This window comes from Ambystoma mexicanum, chromosome 13, assembly GCF_040938575.1.
Source record: "Ambystoma mexicanum isolate Mex_15411 chromosome 13, UKY_AmexF1_1, whole genome shotgun sequence".
Lineage (NCBI taxonomy): Eukaryota > Metazoa > Chordata > Amphibia > Caudata > Ambystomatidae > Ambystoma > Ambystoma mexicanum.
The window spans coordinates 404897255-404920821 of NC_090938.1; the positions used below are offsets into that span (position 1 = coordinate 404897255).

General features: G+C 47.5%; 1 protein-coding gene across 6 annotated transcripts in view; it reads right to left on the minus strand.

Moving 5' to 3' along the window:
* RNF31 (ring finger protein 31) overlaps positions 1-23567 on the minus strand; it is a 915252-nt gene that overhangs the window by 560749 nt on the left and 330936 nt on the right. For all 6 annotated transcript variants that reach the window (XM_069633995.1, XM_069633999.1, XM_069633998.1 and 3 more), the window contains exons 8-10: positions 10227-10749; positions 9853-10128; positions 8191-8442 (exon numbers count right to left, since the gene is read on the minus strand). In XM_069633995.1, the coding sequence (XP_069490096.1) occupies positions 8191-8442; positions 9853-10128; positions 10227-10749 (1051 nt within the window). The remainder of the gene's footprint in view (positions 1-8190; positions 8443-9852; positions 10129-10226; positions 10750-23567) is intronic.

Here is a 23567-nt window from a genome sequence, read left to right on the forward strand (position 1 = left end):
GCGAGATAGCCCTTAATGGTGCCAACTTGAAGGCCTGAATTTGCCAAATATAGTAGGAAGGACAAAACCATTGGTGTACCACATGAAAAAGGGTTGATATTCTGTTCTCTACACCAGCTGCAAAATCTGTTCCAACGGCAGCGGTATAAAGACTTTGTTGCTGGCCTCCTTGCCGAAAGCAACACCTCCATAACATCATCAGGGAGGTCCCAATCCTTGTACCTCAGCCTTTCAGAAGCCAAGCGTGAAGGTTGAGGGTTTTGATGTCTGGATGGAGAACCTGACCTCCCTTCTGTGAGAGTAGGTTTTCTCTGAGTGGAAGTCGAATTGGAGGGCAGATGGACAAGTCTAGAAGGTCCGGGTACCACGTTCTCCTGGCCCAATCCGGGGCAATTAGGATCATGGTTCGCCGGAATCTTCTCAACCTCCTGATCATTTGAGGAATGACAGGGACCAGAGGGAACGCGTACAGAAGCGGAAACTCCCAGTCCACTATGAACGCGTCTCCCAGAGCTCCTCTCGGGGGAAATTCCCTTGAGCAGAACAGGTCGCATTTCCTGTTTAGGCTGGTGGCGAACAGATCTACCTGAGGGGTTCCCCAAAGGGCGAAGATCCCTTGAAGGACTTCCTGAGCTAGCTCCCACTCGCGGGAGACTGTGTTCTGCCTGCTCAGAGCGTCCGCTGTCAAGTTCTTCTCTCCGGCTAGGTGAACTGCCGATAGAGAGATTCCTTCTTGGATTGCCCAAAACCAGAGCTGCATAGCCTCTCTGCACAGGGGTAGTGATCCTACGCCTCCTCTTTTGTTGAGGTAATGCATGGCCACCGTGTTGTCCGTCATTATCAGGACGTTCTTCCCTTGTACAGCTGGCAGGAACGCCTTCAGCGCAAGTCTGATGGCTCTCAGCTCTAACAGGTTGATGTGTAGTCTGGACTCCGATGGAGACCAACGACCGCTGATGGTCAAGTCGTTGGCGTGGGCTCCCCACCCCGTGAGTGAGGCATCCGTGACTACTGTTATCTCCGGCCAGGGTTGCCAAAACTGTTCTCCTTTCAGAATGTTCTCCTGACAGGCCCACCACTGAAGGTCTCGAGCCACCCTGCCGGGAACCTGAAGAAGATCTGTCATTCTCCCTGAGAATTGTGACCACTGAGTCCTCAGTGCCCACTGGAGGGATCTCATTCTCAGGCGAGCCTCTGGCACTAGGAAAATGCAGGATGCCATGAGGCCTAGCAACCTCAAAAAGTCGAAGGCTGGGAGACGTTGGGCATGCTGGAACTTGGTAACCATCTGTAGAATATCTTGAGCCCTCACCTCTGGTGGCGAGGCTTTTCCCAGGGAAGTATCCAGGATCGCTCCTATGAACTGGAGTCTCTGCGATGGTATCATTTGTGACTTCTTTAAATTGAGGGAGAAGCCCAGTCTGTGAAGGAAGTGGCACACGTGATTTAGCTGGATCTGAGCTTGTTCCGGAGAAACAGCCCTGATCAACCAATCGTCCAGGTAGGGGTAGACGTGAATCCCTTCCCTCCTTAGACTTGCAGCCACTACCGACATTAACTTGGTGAAGACCCTCGGGGCGGAGGTCAGCCCAAATGGCAGCACTCGAAATTGATAGTGAGAGTTGCCAATTGCGAACCTCAGGTATTTCCTGTGTTTGAGACGGATAGGCACATGGAAATAAGCTTCCTGAAGGTCCAGAGATACCAACCAGTCCTGGAACTGAAGGGCCTGGAGGATCTGAGAAAGAGTGACCATCTTGAATTTGTCTTTTCTGAGGAATTTGTTCAATTCTCGCAAGTCCAAGATGGGTCTCAGTCCTCCGTCTTTCTTTGGAATGAGAAAGTAAGGGGAGTACCAGCCCTTGTTCCTCTCCACTACAGGTACCGGTTCTATGGCACCTTTCTCTAGCAGGTCCCAAATTTCCTGCAAGAGGAGCGGATCTGGAGCTTTCTGAGAGCTGATCCCCGGTGGATGACTCTGAGGTATACGTAGGAAAGGCAGGCAGTAACCTTGGGCAACTGTTTCCAATGCCCAAGCATCTGACGTGATAGCCTGCCATACCGCCAGATGTTGAGTCAACCTGCCTCCTACAGGTGTCCTGTGAGGGAAGTCCTCAGAGTGGTTTTGGGGCGGCTGATGCAGATGCCGATGGTAAAGAGGCACCTGCTGTTGCTGCGGCTTTTGAATATCTACCCCGTCCACCTCGGGTAGTTCTTCTTTGACCCCTTTGAGCCGGTCGTCCTCTACCTCTTCCGAATGCGGAGTAGAAGCGAAAGGACTTGCCCCTCGCAGAGGTTCCTGTGGGACGAAAAGGAATCTGACGGATTGCAGCTCCTAGGGATTTTGCTGCTGCTTTTGAAGTTTGCAGTTTCTCTAAACTGTCATCCGCCTTTTTCCCGAACAAAGAAGAGCCATCGAATGGCATGTTCAAGAGCCTGGCTTGCACATCTGGGGCAAAACCCGACTTTCTCAACCAAGCGAATCTCCTGGTTGATGTACTTGCCGCCATTGCTCTGCTGATACTGTCAGCCGAATCAATGCCCGTCTGGAGGGATTCGCACATAGCGTCTTTACCGTCCTGTATAATATTCAGGAACGCATCCCTTTCTTCTCCCTCCGGGATGCAGTCAGCCGCTGTAGAAGCACACTCCCAAAGTGTATGGCTGAACCTAGCAAGGGTGCAAGTAGCATTAACAGATTTTAATGCCATGCTACATGCTGAAAAGACTTTCTTTGCCATAGCATCATATTTTTTATCGTCCCTGTCCTGTGGGACGGTAGGATAAGCCGTCTTGACATCGGTAGAGGATGCTGCCTGTACCACCAGACTTTCTGGGGATGGGTGTTTAGACAAAAACTCTGGGTCTGTAGAAGATACCCTGTACTTTGTAGACAGTTTTTTATTTACTGCTGGTACTACATCTGGGGTTTCCCAGTTTGTCATGATCTTTCTCTGAAGAGCTTTATGAAAAGGCACCACAGGATCCTCCTGTGGGCCTTTGTCAAGAATATCCGTGAGGTCATCTTGTTGGAAAGATTGTGAAGGTGCAGACCACCCCATGAACGCTGTAATCCTGGCCATTAAGGCTCTGTAGGGGGTTTCAGCATGCACCCCCGGGTCTGGCTTAGCAAACTCCACCTCAGGGGAAGTGTCTAACCCACTTGCCTCATGTAAAGAATCATGAAGATCCTTTAACCTGCGCTCTTCAGAGGGAAATTCCTCTCTAACTGGGGTTACAGGTCCCTGTAACTCAAATGTGTCTTCCTGTTCAGACAAATCACCCTCTTCTAAAATTGAGGATATAGTTCTCAATTGTTCTGAACTCATAAAGGGAGTAAATCCCATTTCCAAGGCAGAGGGTGCCGAACTTGTCATTATTGGCCTCGAAAACGTCGATGTCGTCGACGCCGAAGGCTTCGAGCGTGGCGTCGAAAACAGAGGCGGAGGCCTCGAAGACCTCGACAGAATTGGAATTCTACTCGACAATATCGAAGCCATCGACGTCGAGGGCCTGGGGATAGTCACTGGATGTGTGGTAACCGTGACTTTTCTTGGCGTCGACGCCGGTATCGAAGCTGGCGTCGAGTCGACAGACCCCTGTGTCGAAGGTCCCTTCGACAACGGCGTCGAAGACATCGACCTCGACGTCGACGGAACCTTCGTCGACGGAACCTTCGAGGAAGGTTTGGAGGTCATAGTCCTGCTCGAGGGTTCGAGACGCGCTCGAGAGGTTTCTTTCGCCGGGTACTGCGACTCGCAGCGTTTTTGACCTTCGGGTCTTTCGACCAGAGCATCGCTCTCGGCAGTCTTCGAGGGGGTCGAGGCCGCTTTCTCGAAGACGCTCATCATATTTTTTCGGAATTCCTCCCATTCAGCCCGGGAACTATGTTTCGTGGGGCAAGGGATTCTTTTTGGCGAAACAGAGGAAGAGGAAGACGGAGAAGGGGATCTTCGACGTCTCCTCTTCGAGTGCTTCGATCTCGAGGAGTGATGAGACCCACTCCGAGACCTGGAGCGCGAATGGTGACGAGGAGACGAATGTCTCGACTTTGTCGACGAAGAAGAAGCTTTAAAAGTCTTACCTTTCTCCAGCTTCCCCCTACGCCCCTTCAGGGCCTTAGCTGTCATGGACATACAGTCCTCGCATTCCGAACAACGGTGTTCAGCTCCCAAACACCACAGACAAATTCTGTGAGGATCGGTCAACGGCATCTTTTTCCCACAATCTCGACATTTCTTGAAGCCGGATCGAGGAGTTGTCGGTTCCGACGAGGAAGCCATCGAGTACGGATCGAATAACTCGAGGTAAATAGGATTAATCTGACTAAGAACTGAGCAACGGTATTCCGAGGCACTGAGTAAGCGCGGAAAAACGGAACTGAGCAACGGACGCTGCGCGCGGCCTTTATAGGCAGGATGACATCGACACGGTGGCTGTCGAAGGACATCGACTCGGAGGACGTTGACGCGCAGCGCCCTCTAGAGAAAAAATTTTCCGAGGCCAGCAGAGCTGGAAGGAGATATCTAAGATGAGGAATACGTCGGAGGACACAATCCCTTCGAAAGAAACATCACTCCTGAAAATCTTATCCCTCTGATTCTACCTACTCTGAACTCAATCCCGGACTACACAGACCTATTCACCATGGTAGACATGTACAACAAAGTGATGTCATTATCCCTTGATTCCAAAGCACCACTGAAAATTAGAAAGAGCAAACCCCAAAAACATGTGAACACGTGGGTTTCTCCTTATCTAAAAGCAATTAGACAAGAGAAACGTCAAAGTGAAAAAACTTGGAGATTAGATCCATCTGTGTCCAACATGAACAACTTGACTAAATTCGCATCCCTCTACAAAAAATAAATCATCCTAGCCAAACAAACTTCTTACAACCTCTGAATTTCTCAAGCCAAGTCCAATACCAAAGAGTTGTTTGCAATCCTGAAAGAGGTGGAATCACCCATTCAAACCCCAGACTCCTGCCTGAAGGACAAAAACTGATGTACGGGTATACAAAACGCCTTGGCCAATAAAATGACTACCCTCCAGGCTAAAATAAACAACAAAAAAGACTCTCTCCCTACTACTTCTAAGCCAAGTAATACCAATGCGCCAGTATCTCAAACCATCCGATCCCACCACATTCGCCTACTCCCAACTTTAACTTCCATAAAGTATCTACCAAAGAATTTGAAAAAGTTATCCTTACTCTCAAACCTTCGAACTGCCATGGCGACCTATGCCCTACACAAATCATAAAAGCCGCAGGCCGCAAACTCTCATTTTTTATCACCAAACTTATAAATGCGTCCTTTACCTCAGGCACTATACCTAACAACTTGAAACAATCCTGCGTCCTCCCTCTCCACAAAAAACAAAACCTAGATACCTCTAACCCCACCAATTACCGTCACATTACTAAAGTGCCATTCCTACTCAAAATCCTTGACAAAATTGCATACTTACAAATCCAACAACATCTTGAACACAACCATCTTCTGGGAGTCCAACAGTCAGGCTTCAGACCCCAACATGGAACTGAGACTGCGCTCATAGACCTTAAGGCACAGATTGATGTGCTGAGAGATGAGGGCAAGACTGCACTTCTACTGCTCCTTGATCTCTCAGCAGCCTTCGACTTGGTTGACCATGGGATTCTATGCAACCACTTGGAATCTGCAGCCCACTTCTCCCAAGAGGCGGTTGACTAGATTCAGTCCTTCCTCAACAATAGAACAATGAGTCTTCTCCCCTCTAGCAGCTGCGGACCCTATGCCCATCACGTGTGGTGTGCCCCAGGGCTCCTGTGTCTCTCCGACTCTGTACAACATCTTCACAAAGCCCCTTTTCGATGATCTTGATGGCCTGGGTATCACCTACAAGAATTATGCTGATGATACACAGATCCTCATCCCTTTGATGGGGGATTACGACAAGGATTTGGCCTTTGTAAATAGAGTGTACCTCATCATCCAGGCATGGATGGCCTCACACGGTCTATGCCCGAATGATGACAAAATGGAACTCCTCATATTAGGCACTACCTCTAATCTCAACAAATTAAACCAGAACTATTCCTCTTTCAAAATCGACAATAACACTATTGTGGTGGCTAAGGGGGTTAAAACCCTTGGTTTCCATCTCGATTCCTTATTAACCTTTAAAAAAACAGGTAAATGCTATGGCCTCTGCCACCTCATACACCTGCAAATTAATCAGAGCAGCCAAACCATTCCTCTCACCAAACAACTGTATTACCCTAGCTAGAGCCTTGATCCTGTCCAAACTGGACTATTGTAATGTGCTCTATGTAGGCAGTAACAAATATTTAATGAACAAGATCCAAATTTTGCAAAATAACGCTCTAAGAGCAGCCTTAAGTCTCCTGAAGAAAGCCCATATTTCAGATATCAGAAGATCTGTCAATTGGCTCTCCACGAAAGACAAGATCTTCCTTAAATCAGTCTCCTTGACTCACAAATGTCTGCACCAATCTGCCCCTCAATACCTTATAACGAAATTCACCAGACAAGTATCTTGCCGCCCTTCGAGAAAGGCCAACTCCAACCTCCTACTGGTGCCAAGATTCAAACGAACTATGACTGGTGCGAGTAGTTTTCCCATCAAAGCAGCACAACGCTGGAATTCCCTTCCTCCATCCTTAAGGAAGACCTCCCTTACTTACAATTCAGATCTAACCTCATCCATTGGATCAAGGATCATGTGAACTAACTTATATCGCTGGGAATTTCCTTTACCGCCATTTATACACCCCGCTGCAACATGAAACATGTCATTTCTAATTATTGTATGTAAATATGCCTCATCACTTTCTGTCTAACTTTGATGATATCGATGTATCCAGCATTTTAACCATGGCTGTACTCCATTTGCTGTGCCTTATGTAACCGAAGCTCTACAATCCTCTTGCTGCTTGCGCCCTGCTACCTCCGGGTTAGGCGCGCATTACAAATAATAAAACAAACAAACAAACTGACATGGATGAACAAGAAAATAATAATAACAGTCTTTCAGAGACTGGCTTTGATTACAGAGGAATACTCAAACAAGGCGATAATTACACATAAAATCCCCACCTCTAGAATCATCAATACAGATAGGTTACTCATTATTATGGAGTATCAGACCTAAAGTCAACGCAACTACAACTAGCTTCTTCTTCGTGTGCACTCTCTTATGTGTCCTTACTACCACCTTTATGTCCAACTTCCCTCTACACCCCTCCTTGTGTCCCCCACTGCTCTGCATCCTCCCCTTCTCCTGTTGTCTCCTCTTATATTATGTATTTATTTATTACGCACCAGAGCCCACGGGCATCAGGCCGCACATTGACACATTAACAATGAGAAAGAAAAACAGGACAGGAATCAGAAATGTGTCATCATCTCTTCCACATGTCCACCCGTTCTCCTCCATGTCCTTCCTCTATATCTCTGGAATCCTCCTCTTCGTAAGAACCCTTATAACTCCAGGTTTCCAAACCGTCCTCGTTTACTTCGAACTAGGGCTGGGCAATATATCGGGTTTTGGAGATATATTGATATATTTTCAAAATTGATATAGGATGGGACCATTGTTAACATCGAGATATATACATTATTACATATACCATTTTGTACTTACATTTTGATATTTACACTGCTGTGTGTATTCTCAAACAGGAAGAGGAACCCTGTATTTGCACTTTATTTTGATCAATGTAATATAAACAAAGGTGTTTGTGACATCTCAAATGTTGTTGGCAGCTTACAACTGAGCATTTAACCCACACAAACAATATTGAGATACATCGTATAAAGCCATTCAGTCCAAAAATATCGAGATATTACTTTTGGTCCATATCGCCCAGCCCTACTTCCAACCTACAACTTTTTTCGCCCATCAACATGGTCCCACTGACCCTACTTAGGCTGCTTGTTTTACGACTCGCCATATGATGTAATCTTCTTTGTTATTGTATATATTACCAAACCTGCAACCACCAATGTATGTATCCCAATGACCTGCATTACCTGTAGACACGTTTTCTGCAACCATGAGCAAGGTAATCTGCCTGTAACTAAGACACTTTCTTGCAACAGCACCTCGATCGCCTTCGGCTGTCAGTGCGCTTTACAAATGTAAAACATAAAATAAACACATCTTCGCCCAGTCTGCGCTCACCTGCTTCTTTCGGATGTTGATGCACTCCAGTGCAGCGTCTTCTATGTTACCGGCGCAGGACAGCCAGGCTTTCTTTGCCTCTTGATGAGTCACAGCCCCCACTGGGCCATTTGCTTTCTGTGCTGTGAGCTCAACCACGGTGTCCAGTACATAGGGGAGCTCAGTCTGCAGCCATTGGACAGGCTTCTCTGTGCCAGAGTACTGCACTGCACAGAATACCTCTTCTGGAGATATCCCAGACGCTTCTGCCACCTGAACAAATAGATACAAGAGAATCCAGTTCATGCACAACTACACAAACGAGAAAAAGACAGCATATGGACAAATAAATACATGGCAGTCACACACAAACACCGGAAGCGATGAAATGGCGAGCCATCACACGAGGGAAAATATGGCATGTGTGAGAGAATCAATCGCACAAAGCAACTGCGGACTAAAGACACATCAGAGGGAGAAGAAAGTGATCAGTCACATGCACGAGCTGAGAGCTGGGGAGACTCAATCGCACACATCTGAAGGAAAAGAGTACGTGGAGGGAATAACACACGCACAAACAAATATGAGAGATAGAAAAACATCCCCAATGGAAGAGATTTGACATAGCTGAAGAAACAGTGAAGGTAACCAGGGGAAGGGAGAAGCTATTGAATCCCACGCAATGGAGGGAAGAGAGCAGACGAAGGCAACTAATTCCACCTCCTTCCCCCAGGAAAGTGAGCAAAGCTGAGAAAATAAATCACACAAAAGTTAAGAGCATACAGGAGGGTATCAATCACAATATCCGCATCAATCAATCACACACAACCGAGTAAACATGAAGCATGGAGAAGGGACTCAATTAGACACACCTCATAAGAATAGGGCTCATTACGAGTATGGCTTGTTGGAAAAAAGTGGCGGTATCGAAATTACTGCCACTTTTCCTGCACTGCCATACTACACGTTTGGCCCTGGAGTTGGTGATTTACCTCCAGCATGATCTTCCCACTTTCCACCAGAAAAATTAGCAAAATCAGCCGAATTACTGATGCCGTAAATCCACAAATATCCTGCTCGCAGTACTATACATTCCAAATGAATGGGGACTAACACTGCCACTTGTAATCCTGCTGTAAATCCGCCTGACCAAGTGGCGGTAACGTTAGCTAGTTCCGTTGGGCGGTATTCTAGCAGATTTACCATCGGAATACCGCCCAACTCGTAATGAGGCCTATAATGTGGGAAGCCACGCATCACAAAAAATAGAGACAGGGACCATGCAAGCACTAATCAGCTACAAACAAGGCCCCTGGAAAGAACATTTTGCAGCAGATGTATCACCAATGCAACAGATCTTCAAAACTTTACAGGGAGGAAGCAATCCATTGCATAATTGACAATTTAAACAAAGGCCTTAAACATCAGACATATCTTTAAGGAAACACAAATCTTGCGGATGAATAACTTACTGACTAGAGTAGAGCACTTACTCAGGCTTTATCAAGTCGAGCACTACCCAATGTTGCACAGAGCATAAAAGCACAGGCCTCAGATGGCCGAGCTGCACCACATTGAACAGAGCATCTAGGGGCGACTGCCCCCACTCCTCCAGAGACCCTGCACCTCCAGCCCTGCCTTAGAGTCTAATGAGGTAAGCGAGCATGTGCATATCCCGCTTACACGTATCATGTTGATGAGTTTGGCGCCATCTTCCCGGAGGCGCTGCTGCCGTTGGAACTCCTGCTCTCCAACGATCGCCGGAGTATTGTGAACTGGGGGCGGCTCAAGACGGCCAGGCTGGGTCCCCGGCTTGGGCACTTCCTTGCGCAGATCTGCATCAGGCACAGCTGGCATCTGGATGCTGCCGCACTGCACACTAGTGCGGTCACATATCTGGCAGACATAGTTTGCTGTAGTGTTCCAGAAAGTGCAGTGTTCACAGTGCCAGCCAAACACCTGCAGGACAGGGGGAGAGGGTCACATTTCAAGAACAAACCAGACTCAAGAAATACATACAGGAGTCACGGAGCTGTACGAGGCTACCACACGCTCACCTCTTTCGGTGCATTCGCTGGGGCGACGGGTCCCAAAGGCTGTGGTTCCGGAAACGTCAGGCTCGGCTTCGCTGCCAGGCGGGGCCTCTCGCACACGACGCACAGCACCGCCGCGCTCTCGTTCTCAAAAGTGCAGGCTTGGCAACACCACCTGCCTCGGCCGAGTGACTTACCCTCCGGCTCAGGCGTCGGGGCAGTCTTGCATGCGCGGGGGCGGTCGCAGCCCACACACAGCACCGAGCGGGCCTCGTTCATGGTTGTGCAGCCGGCGCACTGCCAGGGACGACGTGATGCAGAAAGGGAAGCTGGAGAGGCCTGTGCTGGGGGCCAGGCTAAGCTCCCTGATCCAGGTGTAGGCGACCTCAGACTCCTCTGGGTCACCGATGGTTGGTCCCGATGTGTGAGGGCATCAGGAAAGAGGGAGCTGCCACGAGGTGAGTCTGAAGCCCCAGGAGACACAGCAGGAAGGTTCCTTAAGGGGAGTGGAGCGGCAGAAGGAGGACTCCCCATCAGAGCATTGGCACTGCAAAACAAACAAGCATTGGCAAAGGCAATAGTTTTGACGTTTACTGCTGTTCTTAGCATTTTGCATTTATAGGCACCTTAGGGTGCAAGGAGTAGAGAGAACACTTTCAAGGGAGGATGCGTGAAGGGATGCAGGTGTGCAAGAGAATGAATGAGAAAGGAAATAGAGGAAGCCACTGAGAGCGAGTACCATCAATATTTTAGAAAGAGGGAATATGAGCGAGAAAGGGTAAAGGAAAAGGCGAGGGTGTGAGGAAGGATGAGAGAAAAAGTAAGTGCTGCGAGCACAGGTGAGATTTAGAGAGAATGGAATGAGTGTTCTAGAAGGGATATCTTAAAGGTTACCAAGGTGAGAGGGAGAATAAGGTTGCAAGGAGGAAGGCTACAAAGAGGGAGAGAGCAACCATGCATAGAGAGCGACAGCGCGCAGTGAGAACGCATGCAGAGAGGGTGACAGCGCAGAGAGGGTGACAACGCAGAGAGGGTGACAACGCAGAGAGAGAGTGACAGCACAGAGAGAGAGAGTGACAGCACAGAGAGAGAGAGTGACAGCACAGAGAGAGAGAGTGACAGCACAGAGAGAGAGACAGCACAGAGAGAGAGACAGCACAGAGAGAGAGTGAGAGTGCAGAGAGAGAGTGAGAGTGCAGAGAGCGTGACAGTGCAGAGAGAGACAGCGCAGAGAGAGTGACAGCGCAGAGAGAGTGACAGCGCAGAGAGAGTGAGTGACAGCGCAGAGAGAGAGTGACAGCGCAGAGAGAGTGACAGCGCAGAGAGAGAGTGACAGCACAGAGAGAGACAGCACAGAGAGAGTGACAGCGCAGAGAGAGTGACAGCGCAGAGAGAGAGTGACAGCGCAGAGAGAGTGACAGCGCAGAGAGAGAGTGACAGCGCAGAGAGAGAGTGACAGCGCAGAGAGAGACAGCGCAGAGAGAGACAGACAGTGCAGAGAGAGAGACGATGCAGAGAGAGAGAGTGACGGTGCAGAGAGAGTGAGAGAGTGACGGTGCAGAGAGAGAGAGTGTGACGGTGCAGAGAGAGAGTGACGGTGCAGAGAGAGCAAGAGTGACGGTGCAGAGAGCGCGAGAGACAGCGCAGAGAGAGTGAGAGAGTTCTGCAGCAGTCCACCCGCTATGCAAAAATCCCTGGTGCACTAAATGGCTGGTGCGATTATATAGCTGCCTGTCAAATCAAGTGATATGGGACTGAGTGCGTTCCAATGAAACAATGCAATTTTAGGCAATGGTATTAGGGGCCTGAGGGTACATTTGGTCCCTAAAATTACTCATTCTGCCCTATAGTTAGGGCGTCTTTTTCATATAGTGTTAATTTAATCCCTTACAAGGACTCTTATGTGTGCAATTAAATCTATCAGAGCGAGATTTAATATTGTGCCCAGTATCACACACGTTAGCTGAACAGTGAAGTAGGGAGTTTAATCCACTCTGCAATTTAAGCACTTGACCACATACCTTGCAAACTTTAATTGGCATAAAGAAAGTTTTGGAGTTCGATGCCTACAATAATACTGTATGATAGTTAACTTGCAAAACACACCATTTGCAATAACCTGACCTGTAAATCCTTGTAGAAACATGTTAAGCTGAAAGAATATCAATGCAGCTTTATTTTTCACCTACTGAAAGGAAAAGTATAAGTACCAGACTGCAACATAATGAAAGCGTGAAACATCTACTTTACGCCACTGTACTTTTACCACTTTCAGACACACACGCAGGCGTTTTGCAATAAACTAAGTTCGTTCTGGAAATTCTTTGGCACACACTTCCAGCTCGCTGTTATGAATGATATTAAGAATATTTGACCACAGACAGGAGACTTTTTTTTGCATGTTGTGCTAGTAGACATATTTAAAAGGGTGGGCACAGATTTGCAAGATTACTGCTGCCCATTCCTGGTCACTCAGTTGGAAATGTGCCATCATGCATAAGAAAGGCTCTGATGTGGATAACAAAAGGAATGCATTTGCGAGGGTATTACGGAGCTCGCTGCAGAGACACGACGCTGTGAGGAAATGGGAAACACTTGCTCGAACCGAGCCACTGGGCCGATAATAAAGGTAGAAAGAAAATTCACCCAGGACTCTTTGTGAGCCTTTGAACCTCTGAATACATATGAACAATGTATTTCCAAATACACTGCTGTGCCGCCAAGTGGGCCAAAACAGCCATCAAAACCCCAACCAACACACTCCGACAATGTTCTGCGCAAATGGTTTTTGAGCAGCCCACTTGTGCAGGAAATAGCCCAATCTGGTAACCCTGGATGGGGTGGAGTGGACACAGACAGACGAGGGTGAGCAGGCTCACATAAAACTCACTACGCCAGCACAGGATGAAAGCATGCGGTACACCCCCTTTTGGCGCGGCCGTTTCGCCATGGGCCAGTTCGGCGCGGCCAGTTCGCCGCGCCCATTTCGGCGCGGGAGCCTTTCTGGCGCCGCCGATTTGGCGCGTGGGACGTTTGGACGTGGCTGACATTGCAGCCACATCTAAACTCCCTCACGCCAAATTTAAAAGCATAATTATTTTCAAATGCAGCACGTTGACAGGAACTGTTCCTGACAACGTGTTGCATTTGAAAATAATGTGGGGTCAAGTGACTGGCATGAAGTGTAGTATGTTTTATTGTGAATTGCCTAAATGCTTTATTATTTTTTTTTTTATTAGACTGTTGAATTATGCAAGTTAAATATGCAACTTTTTTCTACCCCCAGGCACAGGGCCAGTTTGGTCTTGTGGTTAAGTTCCAAGACTCACAATCTTGCAGGCCATGGTTCGTGGCTGGGCTAAAGCTTTTCATTTTATTGTATTTGAAAAAAAATAATGTGATATTTTGCAAATAGAATAAAATTAAAAGCGTTAGCCCAGCCACGAACCATGGCCTGCAAGATTGTGAGACTTTGAACTTAATCACAAGACCAAACTGGCCTTGTGCCTGGGCAGCAAAAGTTTTATATTTAAGTCCCATGATGATTGAACAATTGATAAAGAAAAAAATAACGAAGTATTCGGGCAATTCACAATAAAAAATAAGCATGTACTTTCAAATAAATACTGTAAAAAAATACTGTAACCCCCACCCCGCACCAAAACATCCCCGCGGCCAAACGTCGGCGCGCCAAAATGGGCGCGCCCAATTGGCTCCCGCGCCGAATCGGTCGCGGCGAATCAGCCTGCGCCGAACTGGCCGCGCCTAATCGTCCTGCTCCGGAAAGCATGTGCTTTCCAACGAGACTCCCGATTAGGAGAATCATTATAAAACACTGTCCCAAGGACAGAACAAATAACATTTTCTGATCCGATGCAGTGGATGCATACCTGAGCATTCCCAGTTGTCATGCCAACCATATAACACACATGCTTCTTGGACAACAGCTCATAGGGTTTATAATGTTATAAGGCAATGCCAGCACTCAATACTATTCACAGCAATCCCAGGCCCAATCCAAATAACAGTGGACACCCAAGTTCAAAGTAGGTCACCTAGGTTTGGGCTAGTTGGGCGTAGCTTGTAAAGTTCTTCACAGTTCTCCCATAGGAAGCAACGGTGCTTGGGCAGTGTCTAGTTGTCATCAAACTTCTGGGAGGCTGTCCTATAATGGACTTCCAGCTCAGCTACAGCTATAACTCACTCAATATTTAGAATGTGTATTGGGTCCTTATGCAGTCCCCCTACCCAGTGCAAACCAGTTGCTTTCACACAAAGTGTTTGTGCTGTCCTAAGCAACAGATAATTATATAGTCACTGATTGCCTGTGGGCAAAGAGGTTATTGGGGACCCTCCACATCGGAGGATGGATCTGGGTAGTCCTCTGGTTCTATATCCTGATCCTTATCAATAGATATATATCCCCCTGAATAATCCTTGTGTTCCAGCATCTCTCTCTCATGCCGACTTTCTTGGACTTCAGACTTTATACTTGGGCCACTTTCTATTGAAACCCCTGCTATTCTCTTCATGGGGCGATTTGTTTTAAACATTGATAAAGGACGTCTTTTAAGCATTGTCGGAATCTCCCTCTGGTCCATTTACTTGTAGAGAGTGCATGCTGTTCCTCTTCTCAGTCCGTATCTAATAAACCCTTCTTTTGCATTATTTTAGATAAGCTTCCCTCCCCTTTGGTTACTAACTGGGGAGTTCAGTGGCATGTATGTGTTTTTTTTGCAGATAATTTTAAATGACCAGAGGTTTTCGATTCAAGGCAGCACTGTAGAGGGGGCACCCCGCAGCTCAAAAGCGAGGCCAAGTAACCTGGAGCGCAAGGAGGGCGTAGGGGTATGGGCAGAACACATGCTGCAGACATGGTCAGCCCCATACCTCTCCCCTCTCCCTCAGCTGCAAAGATGCAGCAGGATGAGGGCCCTAGCGAGGTGCGAAAGCACATTTGCATGTGCCGCACCCACAGGAGAGAGCCGAGGCAGGAAATAACAGTTGGTGACCTTCAATGGTCTTCATGAGGCACTAACTACTGTCGGCGGGGGCGGGGAAAGCCACCCCACACACATGCAGTGCCTAAGGCCATTTCTAACAGAATATAAGGGGCTCCTTGGGCAGCAAGCAGCACAAACCTGGGTGCTCTGTACAGAGCACCACAAGTAATCTGCATACCAGATAACCTCTCTTCCCAAGAACCCACCCACCCAAGAAAAGAAGAAGAAAAGGGGAGAAGAAAAGAAATACAGGGCCACGAACGGGGCCCACGTCGTCGTGGGAAGAGGAAGGTGGCACGGGCCAGGGGGCACAACCATAGACCTCGTGCCCAAAAGTGTACATTATGTATGATATGGATATTATTATGACTATGTTGTGTAGTATTACATACAGTAAAATAAAAAAAAACACTGCTTTTTTATTGCCAACACTTACATAATGTGTCAGTGATCATTGGAGAAACACAATATGGGTAACAGTTGCCAACATCTTGGCGCCACTGGTTATTCCTTTGGTGTGTGTGTTTTATGCTCCGGCACCGCTTTGACACAGTGTGTGTTGATTTAATGTTTCGGCGCTGACTGAGACAATTGTTCGTGCTGCGCATCAACCGTTTTAGATAGGAGAGGCGGAGCGTGTACCCTTGGTTTCTGTTGCATCTGTTTTTTTATATTTTATATTTGTAGCCTTTGTTTTGCCAGCGGTGGTCTACAAAGCGAATCTCAACCACCCTTCGGGGTTGGGGGCTGGCTGCAGGGTAACTGCCGTTTCCTCCATGAGTGGCTCATCCACATCGCTCTCGAAACCACTGCTTCCCTGCTCGGGTTTTAAGTGTTCCAAAGCCACGGGTGACTCACCCAGTGGTTTTTTGTGTCTGCACATCATACTCTGTGCTTTGATCTGCGCTCCTAAAGTGTTTTCGGCTTGAATTGTCTGCAAGGCCAGTAATTATCTTCCCTGCAAGTCCCGTGGGAGACAACCAATGCACACCCAGTGCGTATCTACCAGGTGAAATTTAAGATTTGTGGCAAGGTCAAGAATGCAACCTTGTCAGTACAAGATCTACTTTCATGGGAAGAATGGGGTGGACAGGGGGATCCAGAGCCAGCCCTGAGGGGAAACTATAATAAAACAGGGTCTATACCAACCCCCCTAACCCATGCCAGTATGTATTTGTGTAGAACCTGGCCACCTGCCTTGCCGAAATGTACATATATAATGCTTGCCAGTATGTTTATGCTTTTACAGAGGCAAAGCCCACATGGGAACATCCAGAGAACACAGACGGGAAAAGAACCAGGGGAATTAGAAGCAGCCCTCTGCACAACCAAGACTCACATGCCGCAAAGTTCCGTGCACCGCAGAGTGGCGAGAGAAAGAGCAGCCGCCCCCCTTCTACACTGAGAAACAGAATAGCCGACCAAATGCTAGAACAGCTGCTCACCGCAGTGGAGCTACTTTGCCAATGGAATCAGCAGAGCTTGCTGGCGGTCCCACAACAAAACGATAGCGCTATAGAACCGTGACCAAGGAGATACAGGGTCAGTGTTGAAGACAGAAGGATAGATCTGAAATAGCTACCTGTCCCTGTGTTGTCCCTAAAATTAGAGAGAACTTTCCTTGGGGAGCGCTGATGTGCCCCTTACAAAAAAGGGGACAGTAAAAGAAATCAAAGAGAATCCATTTTTGAAAAACAATACCATTAAGGTTGTTAGACTCCTGTATGTCCCAGGTCACTGTTAAACCTCACAGAGGAATATAGGCAAAAAGGTATAAAAGTAAAGTTTACACCTGGACTGAAGAAACAAATACCAAATAACAAGTCCAGACTGTCTTTTGTGGGTACATCACAGTTTACAATCCCCTAGTCAGATTGAGACTTCCCAAGGTGACTCTACCGTTAAAATCTAAGAAAGAGGCTCAGACCAATGTCCCTGTGGCAGAAACACGGTGACTGAATATAGAGTATCACCCTACTAGTGACCTATGCTTTTGTGCCTTGATTGCTAAAATCGAATTTAGGTGACCCTTTGCCTATGCACCCTGCTAGTGACCTATGCTTTTGTGCCTTGATTGCTAAAATCGAATTTAGGTGACCCTTTGCCTATGCACCCTGCTAGTGACCTATGCTTTCGTGCCTTGATTGCTAAAATCAAATTTAGATGACCCTTTGCCTATGCACCCTGCTAGCACCTATGCTTTTGTGCCTCGATTGCTAAAATCGAATTTAGGTGACCCTTTGCCTATGCACCTTGCTATTGACCTATGCTTTTGTGTCCGGATTGCTAAAATCGAATTTAAGTGACCCTTTGCCTATGCACCTTGCTAGTGACCTATGCTTTTGTGCCTTGATTGATAAAATTGAATTTAAGTGACACATTAGTCTAGACCTTACGCTACCGGACAACAACTACACTGTACTAGCCTTATCTTGCCCAATATCACAATGTAGCTCCATGCGCTTTATACAGTGTTACTGAGATCAATACTGCACATCTTGAACAGCCAATACCTAACCACGCTACCCAATTTACCAGTACCTGAGCCCGCATATAACCCATACACATTAATTGAAATGACCTCCACACCTTGCCCTGTTCTCATGAGGAACCTTAGATTACGTGCCAGGCTCCCAAGGTTCTATGACCCTCTATTTAAACCAGCCCACGATAAGCTGACTAGGAATCCATCCCTTCATCCTCTTCAATTGAACAGTAGACTCCACCGTGAGCCCATCCGTGACCAGAAAAGTACGCACAAATCTGTGCCACCACCCCTAAACCCAGTAGATCTCGGGACTAAGGGTGCACTAATAAATGCCCGCTCCATGGTAGCCTATGCATCAGACATTGCCGACCTGCTACACAACTAAGACTTGGACTTCTTAGCGGTCACCGAATCTTGGCTTCACCCGACGGCAGGCCCTGCAATTATGCTAGCGGTACCAGATGACTACACGTTATTAAGACTGGATCGCACCACCTCTAGAGGTGGAGGTCTTGCCATCATAGCCAAAACTAAATTCCCTATTACAATTGAATCACCCACTAATGTTACTTCCTGTGAATCTCTAACCGCCAAGTTAACACTATCTAATACTCAATCTATCTCCATTCACCTTATCTACCGACCACCGGGCCCTCTAGGGTCATTTGAAGAAGACCTCACAGACACCTTATCTAACAATCTTAAAAACCCCTCACAACGCATCTTACTAGGAGACTTTAACCTAGGATTTAGCGACCCCGCAGACGCCAATGCCAGTACAATCAATAACACCCTAGAGGAACTGGGCTTCACCCAGATGATCACTGAGCCCACCCATATCAAAGGGAGAACTCTGGCCTGGCTAGCTGTGCACAACTGCCCAGTCCTAGTCTCTGCCATACTCCCGCAGCCTTGGACAGACCATTACTTGATTGCGTTCACCCTAGAGGCAACCCCAGCACAAGCTAACAGCACAGCTCCAGCTGTCCAATCCCAAAATAGAAAAAAAACATCACCCCCGAAAACTTGATCCCACTAATCACACCAACCTTGAATGCCATCCCGTATCATACAGATCCATTCACGATGGTGGACATCTAATAAAATCATGCTCTCATCCCTTGTTGCCATAGCCCCTTTGAAGCTAAAAAAGTGCAAGCCCCGGAAACACATCAACTCCTGGTTTTCGCCTCATCTTAAAGCCCTCAGACAGGAAAAGCGACGCTGTGAAAAAATCTGGCGAGCTTACCCCTCAGAAAATAAAAAAAACCTGAGCAGTCTAGCTTCCCAATATAAAAAAGAAATTATACTGGCCAAACAAACGTCTTATAGTACGCGAATCTCACAAGCTAAATCTAACACTAGAGAGCTTTTCACAATACTTAAAGAGGTTGAATCCCCGATCCAAGTGCCCGACTCGTGTATCAAAGATAAAAACTGGTGCACGGGCATACAAAATGCCCTAGCGAACAAAATCTCCTCCCTTAAGACTAAGATAAGCATCAAAAAAGAATCTCTGCTCTCCTCTACTAAGTCGAGTACCGCCTCCCATAAAAAGGCTCACCTGACTCAATCATCCCCCCCAGCGCACAACCCCCCCTTTAATTTCCATAAAGTATCCACCAAAGAGGTAGAAAACACTATTCTCACCCTCAAACCTTCACATTGCCACGGAGACCTATGCCCCGCTCAACTAATTAAGGATGCAGCCCGTGATCTCGCACCTTTTATTACCAAACTAATAAATGCGTCTTTCACATCAGGCACCGTACCCAATAATTTAAAACAGTCCTGGGTCCTCCCTCTGCTTAAAAAAACGAATTTAGACCCATCCACTCCAACTAACTACCGCCCCATTACCACAGTACCGTTCCTTCTCATAATCATCGACAAAATAGCATACCACCAGATCCAACATTACCTTAAGCACTTCCATCTCCTAGGCGTCCGCCAATTGGGCTTCAGGCCACAGCATGGAACCGAAACTGCACTTAAAGATCTCAAGGCACAGATAGACGAGCTGAGAGACCAGGTTAAGACAGCACTATTGCTACTCCTTGATCTCTCTGCGGCCTTCGATCTGGTCGACCATGAGATCTTGTGCAACCACCTACAAAAAGCTGCCCACTTCTCTCAAGAAGCAACCAATTGGATCCAATCCTTCCTCAATAACCGCACGATGAGAGTCTTCTCATTGTCAGCAGCAGCCGACCCTACACCTATCACTTGCGGCGTTCCTCAAGGATCTTGCGTCTCCCCTATACTTTACAACATTTTCACAAAGCCCCTTTTTGCTGATCTAGACGATCTGGGTATCACCTACACTAATTATGCCGATGATACCCAGATCCTCATCCCGTTGTCGGGGGATTACGACAAGGATTTGGCCTTCGTTAATAAAGTGTACCTCATCATCCAGGCATGGATGGCCTCACACGGTCTATGCCTGAATGATGACAAGACGGAACTCCTTATTCTAGGCTCTACACACTACCTCAACAAGCTGGGCCACAAATACTCATCGTTCATAATTGATGATAACAAGATCAAGGTAGCTAAGGAGGTTAAAACCCTCGGCGTCTATCTAGATTCCGCCCTTACATTCAACAAACAAGTGAATGCTATGGCCTCCGCCACCTCCTACACTTGCAAACTCATCAGGGCAGCCAAACCCTTTCTCTCCCCCACCAACTGTACCACCCTGGCCAGGGCGCTGATCCTGTCCAAGTTGGACTACTGCAGGGGTGCACAACTGATTTTGACAGAGGGCCGAAAGTACCTTATATGAGGGCTATAGTGGGCCGAAAAGTAAAAGTGGGTGGGGCGGTAGACAGGACATGTCAGGAGTCTTTTTCAACCCCCAATTTGTATTAAACACATGGAAAAAGATATGTTTTTGAGGGGTAACGATTTTTATTGCATTTCAAACTTACATTTTGTACTACACATTTTCCATTGCTATCATTTATTTCGATTTAGTTATTGTATATCGTCTGTTTAATTAAATTATATATATTTTATTGACCCTTGATTGGACTTTCCGTTATTTTGGACTGCTATAGTTTGCTGTTTGGGTTACCCAAGAGGAGTATGGCCTTCGTTGAGTCAGGTTTCCTCAAAAAAGCAAAGGATGTACATCTCCTAATTGTGCCTGTTTTAGCTTTATTATTGAGTTCACTCTTGGAGTGCAACACTATGCCCCATGGCTCCCATCCCCAACCAAACACTATGCCCCATGGTCCCCTCACCCCCAACCAAACACTATGCCTCATGGCTCCCATCCCCAACCAAACACTATGCCCCATGGCCCCCTCACCCCCAAGCAAACACTATGCCCCCTGTCCCTCACCCCCCAAGCAAACACTATGCCCCCTGTCCCTCACCCCCAAGCAAACACTATGGCCCATGACCCCCTCACCCCCAACCAAACACTATGCCCCATGGCCCCCTCAACCCCAACCAAACACTATGCCCCATGGCCCCCTCACCCCCAACCAAACACTATGCCCCAAACACACTCAAGCATGCACCCATACAGACCTGAACCCCCACCCCCCAAATCAACACACACACAAACATGCACCCATACAGACCCGAACCCCCCACCCCCCAAATCAACACACACACAGACATGCACCCATACAGACCCGAACCCCCCACCCCAACTCAGCACACACACACACTCAAGCATGCACCCATACAGACCTGAACCCCCCACCCCCAAATCAACACACACACAAACATGCACCCATACAGACCCGAACCCCTCACCCCCCAAATCAACACACACACAAACATGCACCCATACAGACCCGAACCCCCCACCCCCAACTCAGCACACACACACACTCAAGCATGCACCTATACAGACCCGAACCCCTACCCCCCAACTCAGCACACAAAAAACATTCAAATCAAAACATTCATACACATCCGGCACCCCTGACCCCCGCATCTCAACATACACACAAAATACATTCAAATACAAACATTCACACCCCCCCACATCTCAACATACACACAAAATACATTCAAATACAAACATTCATACACATCCGACACACCCCCCCACCCCCGCATCTCAACATACACACAAAATACATTCAAACACAAACATTCATACACATCCGACACACCCCCTCACCTCAACATATACACAAAATACATTCAAACACAAACATTCATACACATCCGACACACCCCCCCACCCCCGCATCTCAACATACACTCAAAATACATTCAAACACAAACATTCATACACATCCGTCACACCCCCTCACCCCTGCATCTCAACATACACTCAAATACATTCAAACACAAACATTCATACACATCTGACACACCCCCCACCCCCGCATCTCAACATACACTTAAAATACATTCAAACACAAACATTCATACACATCTGACACACCCCCCCACCCCCGCATCTCAACATACACTCAAAATACATTCAAACACAAACATTCATACACATCCGAAACACCCCCCCACCCCCGCATCTCAACATATACACAAAATACATTCAAACACAAACATTCATACACACAAACATAAAGCAAAACAAACCCGACACACAAACACAAACAGACCACTTACCGGAGACGTGCTGGAAGGCAGGCAGGCAGGTAAGCTGGAAGTCGCTGGAATCGCACTACGGCTGGCGTGGTCCAAGGCTGAAATGCCTTCCGGCATCAAGCCTTATGGGCCACGCCAGCCGTAGTGCTGGCCCTCCATTGGTGCAGCACACACGCATTACGTGGCTCGTAGGAGCGACGTGATGCGTGTGTGTGCTGAGCCAATGAGGGCCAGTGTTTTCACCGGCCCGGAAGACAACAAAGACTTTGCTAATGGAGGGCGGCCGCGGGTCGCCCTCCATTAGGAAAGTCTTTGTGCCTCGCGGGCCGGTCAAAAGGGCATGGCGGGCCGCAACTGGCCCGCGGGCCGTATGTTGTGCACCCATGGACTACTGCAACGCGCTTTACGTAGGTTGTAACAAATATATCTCAAATAAAATCCAAATCCTCCAAAATAACGCCCTTAGAGCGGCCCTCAGTATCCCGAAGAAAGCCCATATCTCAGATTCCAGAAGATCTGTCAACTGGCTATCCACCAAGGATAAGATATTCCTTAAATCGGTATCTCTGATTCATAAATGCCTCCAACAAGCGGCCCCTCAATACCTCATCGCCAGATTTACTAGACCCACCCTCTCTCGCCCCTCGAGAACGGCCAATTCCAACCTTCTTCTGGTGCCCAGGTTCAAACGTACAATGTCTGGAGGCAATAGCTTCCCATTAAAAGCAGCGCAATTCTGGAACTCCCTTCCTCCTACCTGCAGGGAGGACCTACCCTACCACCAGTTCAGAGCCAGGACTATCCACCGGCTCAAATCTCTCGACTCATGGCTCCTTATCTCATTGAATGTAAATATGTATATAGTACTGCCCATAGTGTTTATGTTCTACCCTTCCTATTTGGCGTGATACGTCCGGCACTGTAACCGCTGCCGGACCTCACCCTACTGTATGTAACTAAGTTTTGCAACCCTCTTGCTGCCTTTGCGCCTGGCTACCCCTGGGTATGGTGCGCACTATAAATAAATAAAAATAAATACAAATACAAATAATCCCCCCCCGTTTTAGAAGACTGCCCTGATGAAAGTGGTTACACCCAAAATACACCACTGAAACCGGTAGATAGTGGTTGTTATATGGTGGCGAATTTAAGTACACACTATCTTTACCATGAACAACCCTTTATATGTCTTTTATTGTGGCCTCACGTCTCGTCCTACCATCTAATACTCAGCTGGAAGGGATACGTGGGATACATGTTTGTCTTCATTTGAAATTTGGCTCATCTCCACCAGGG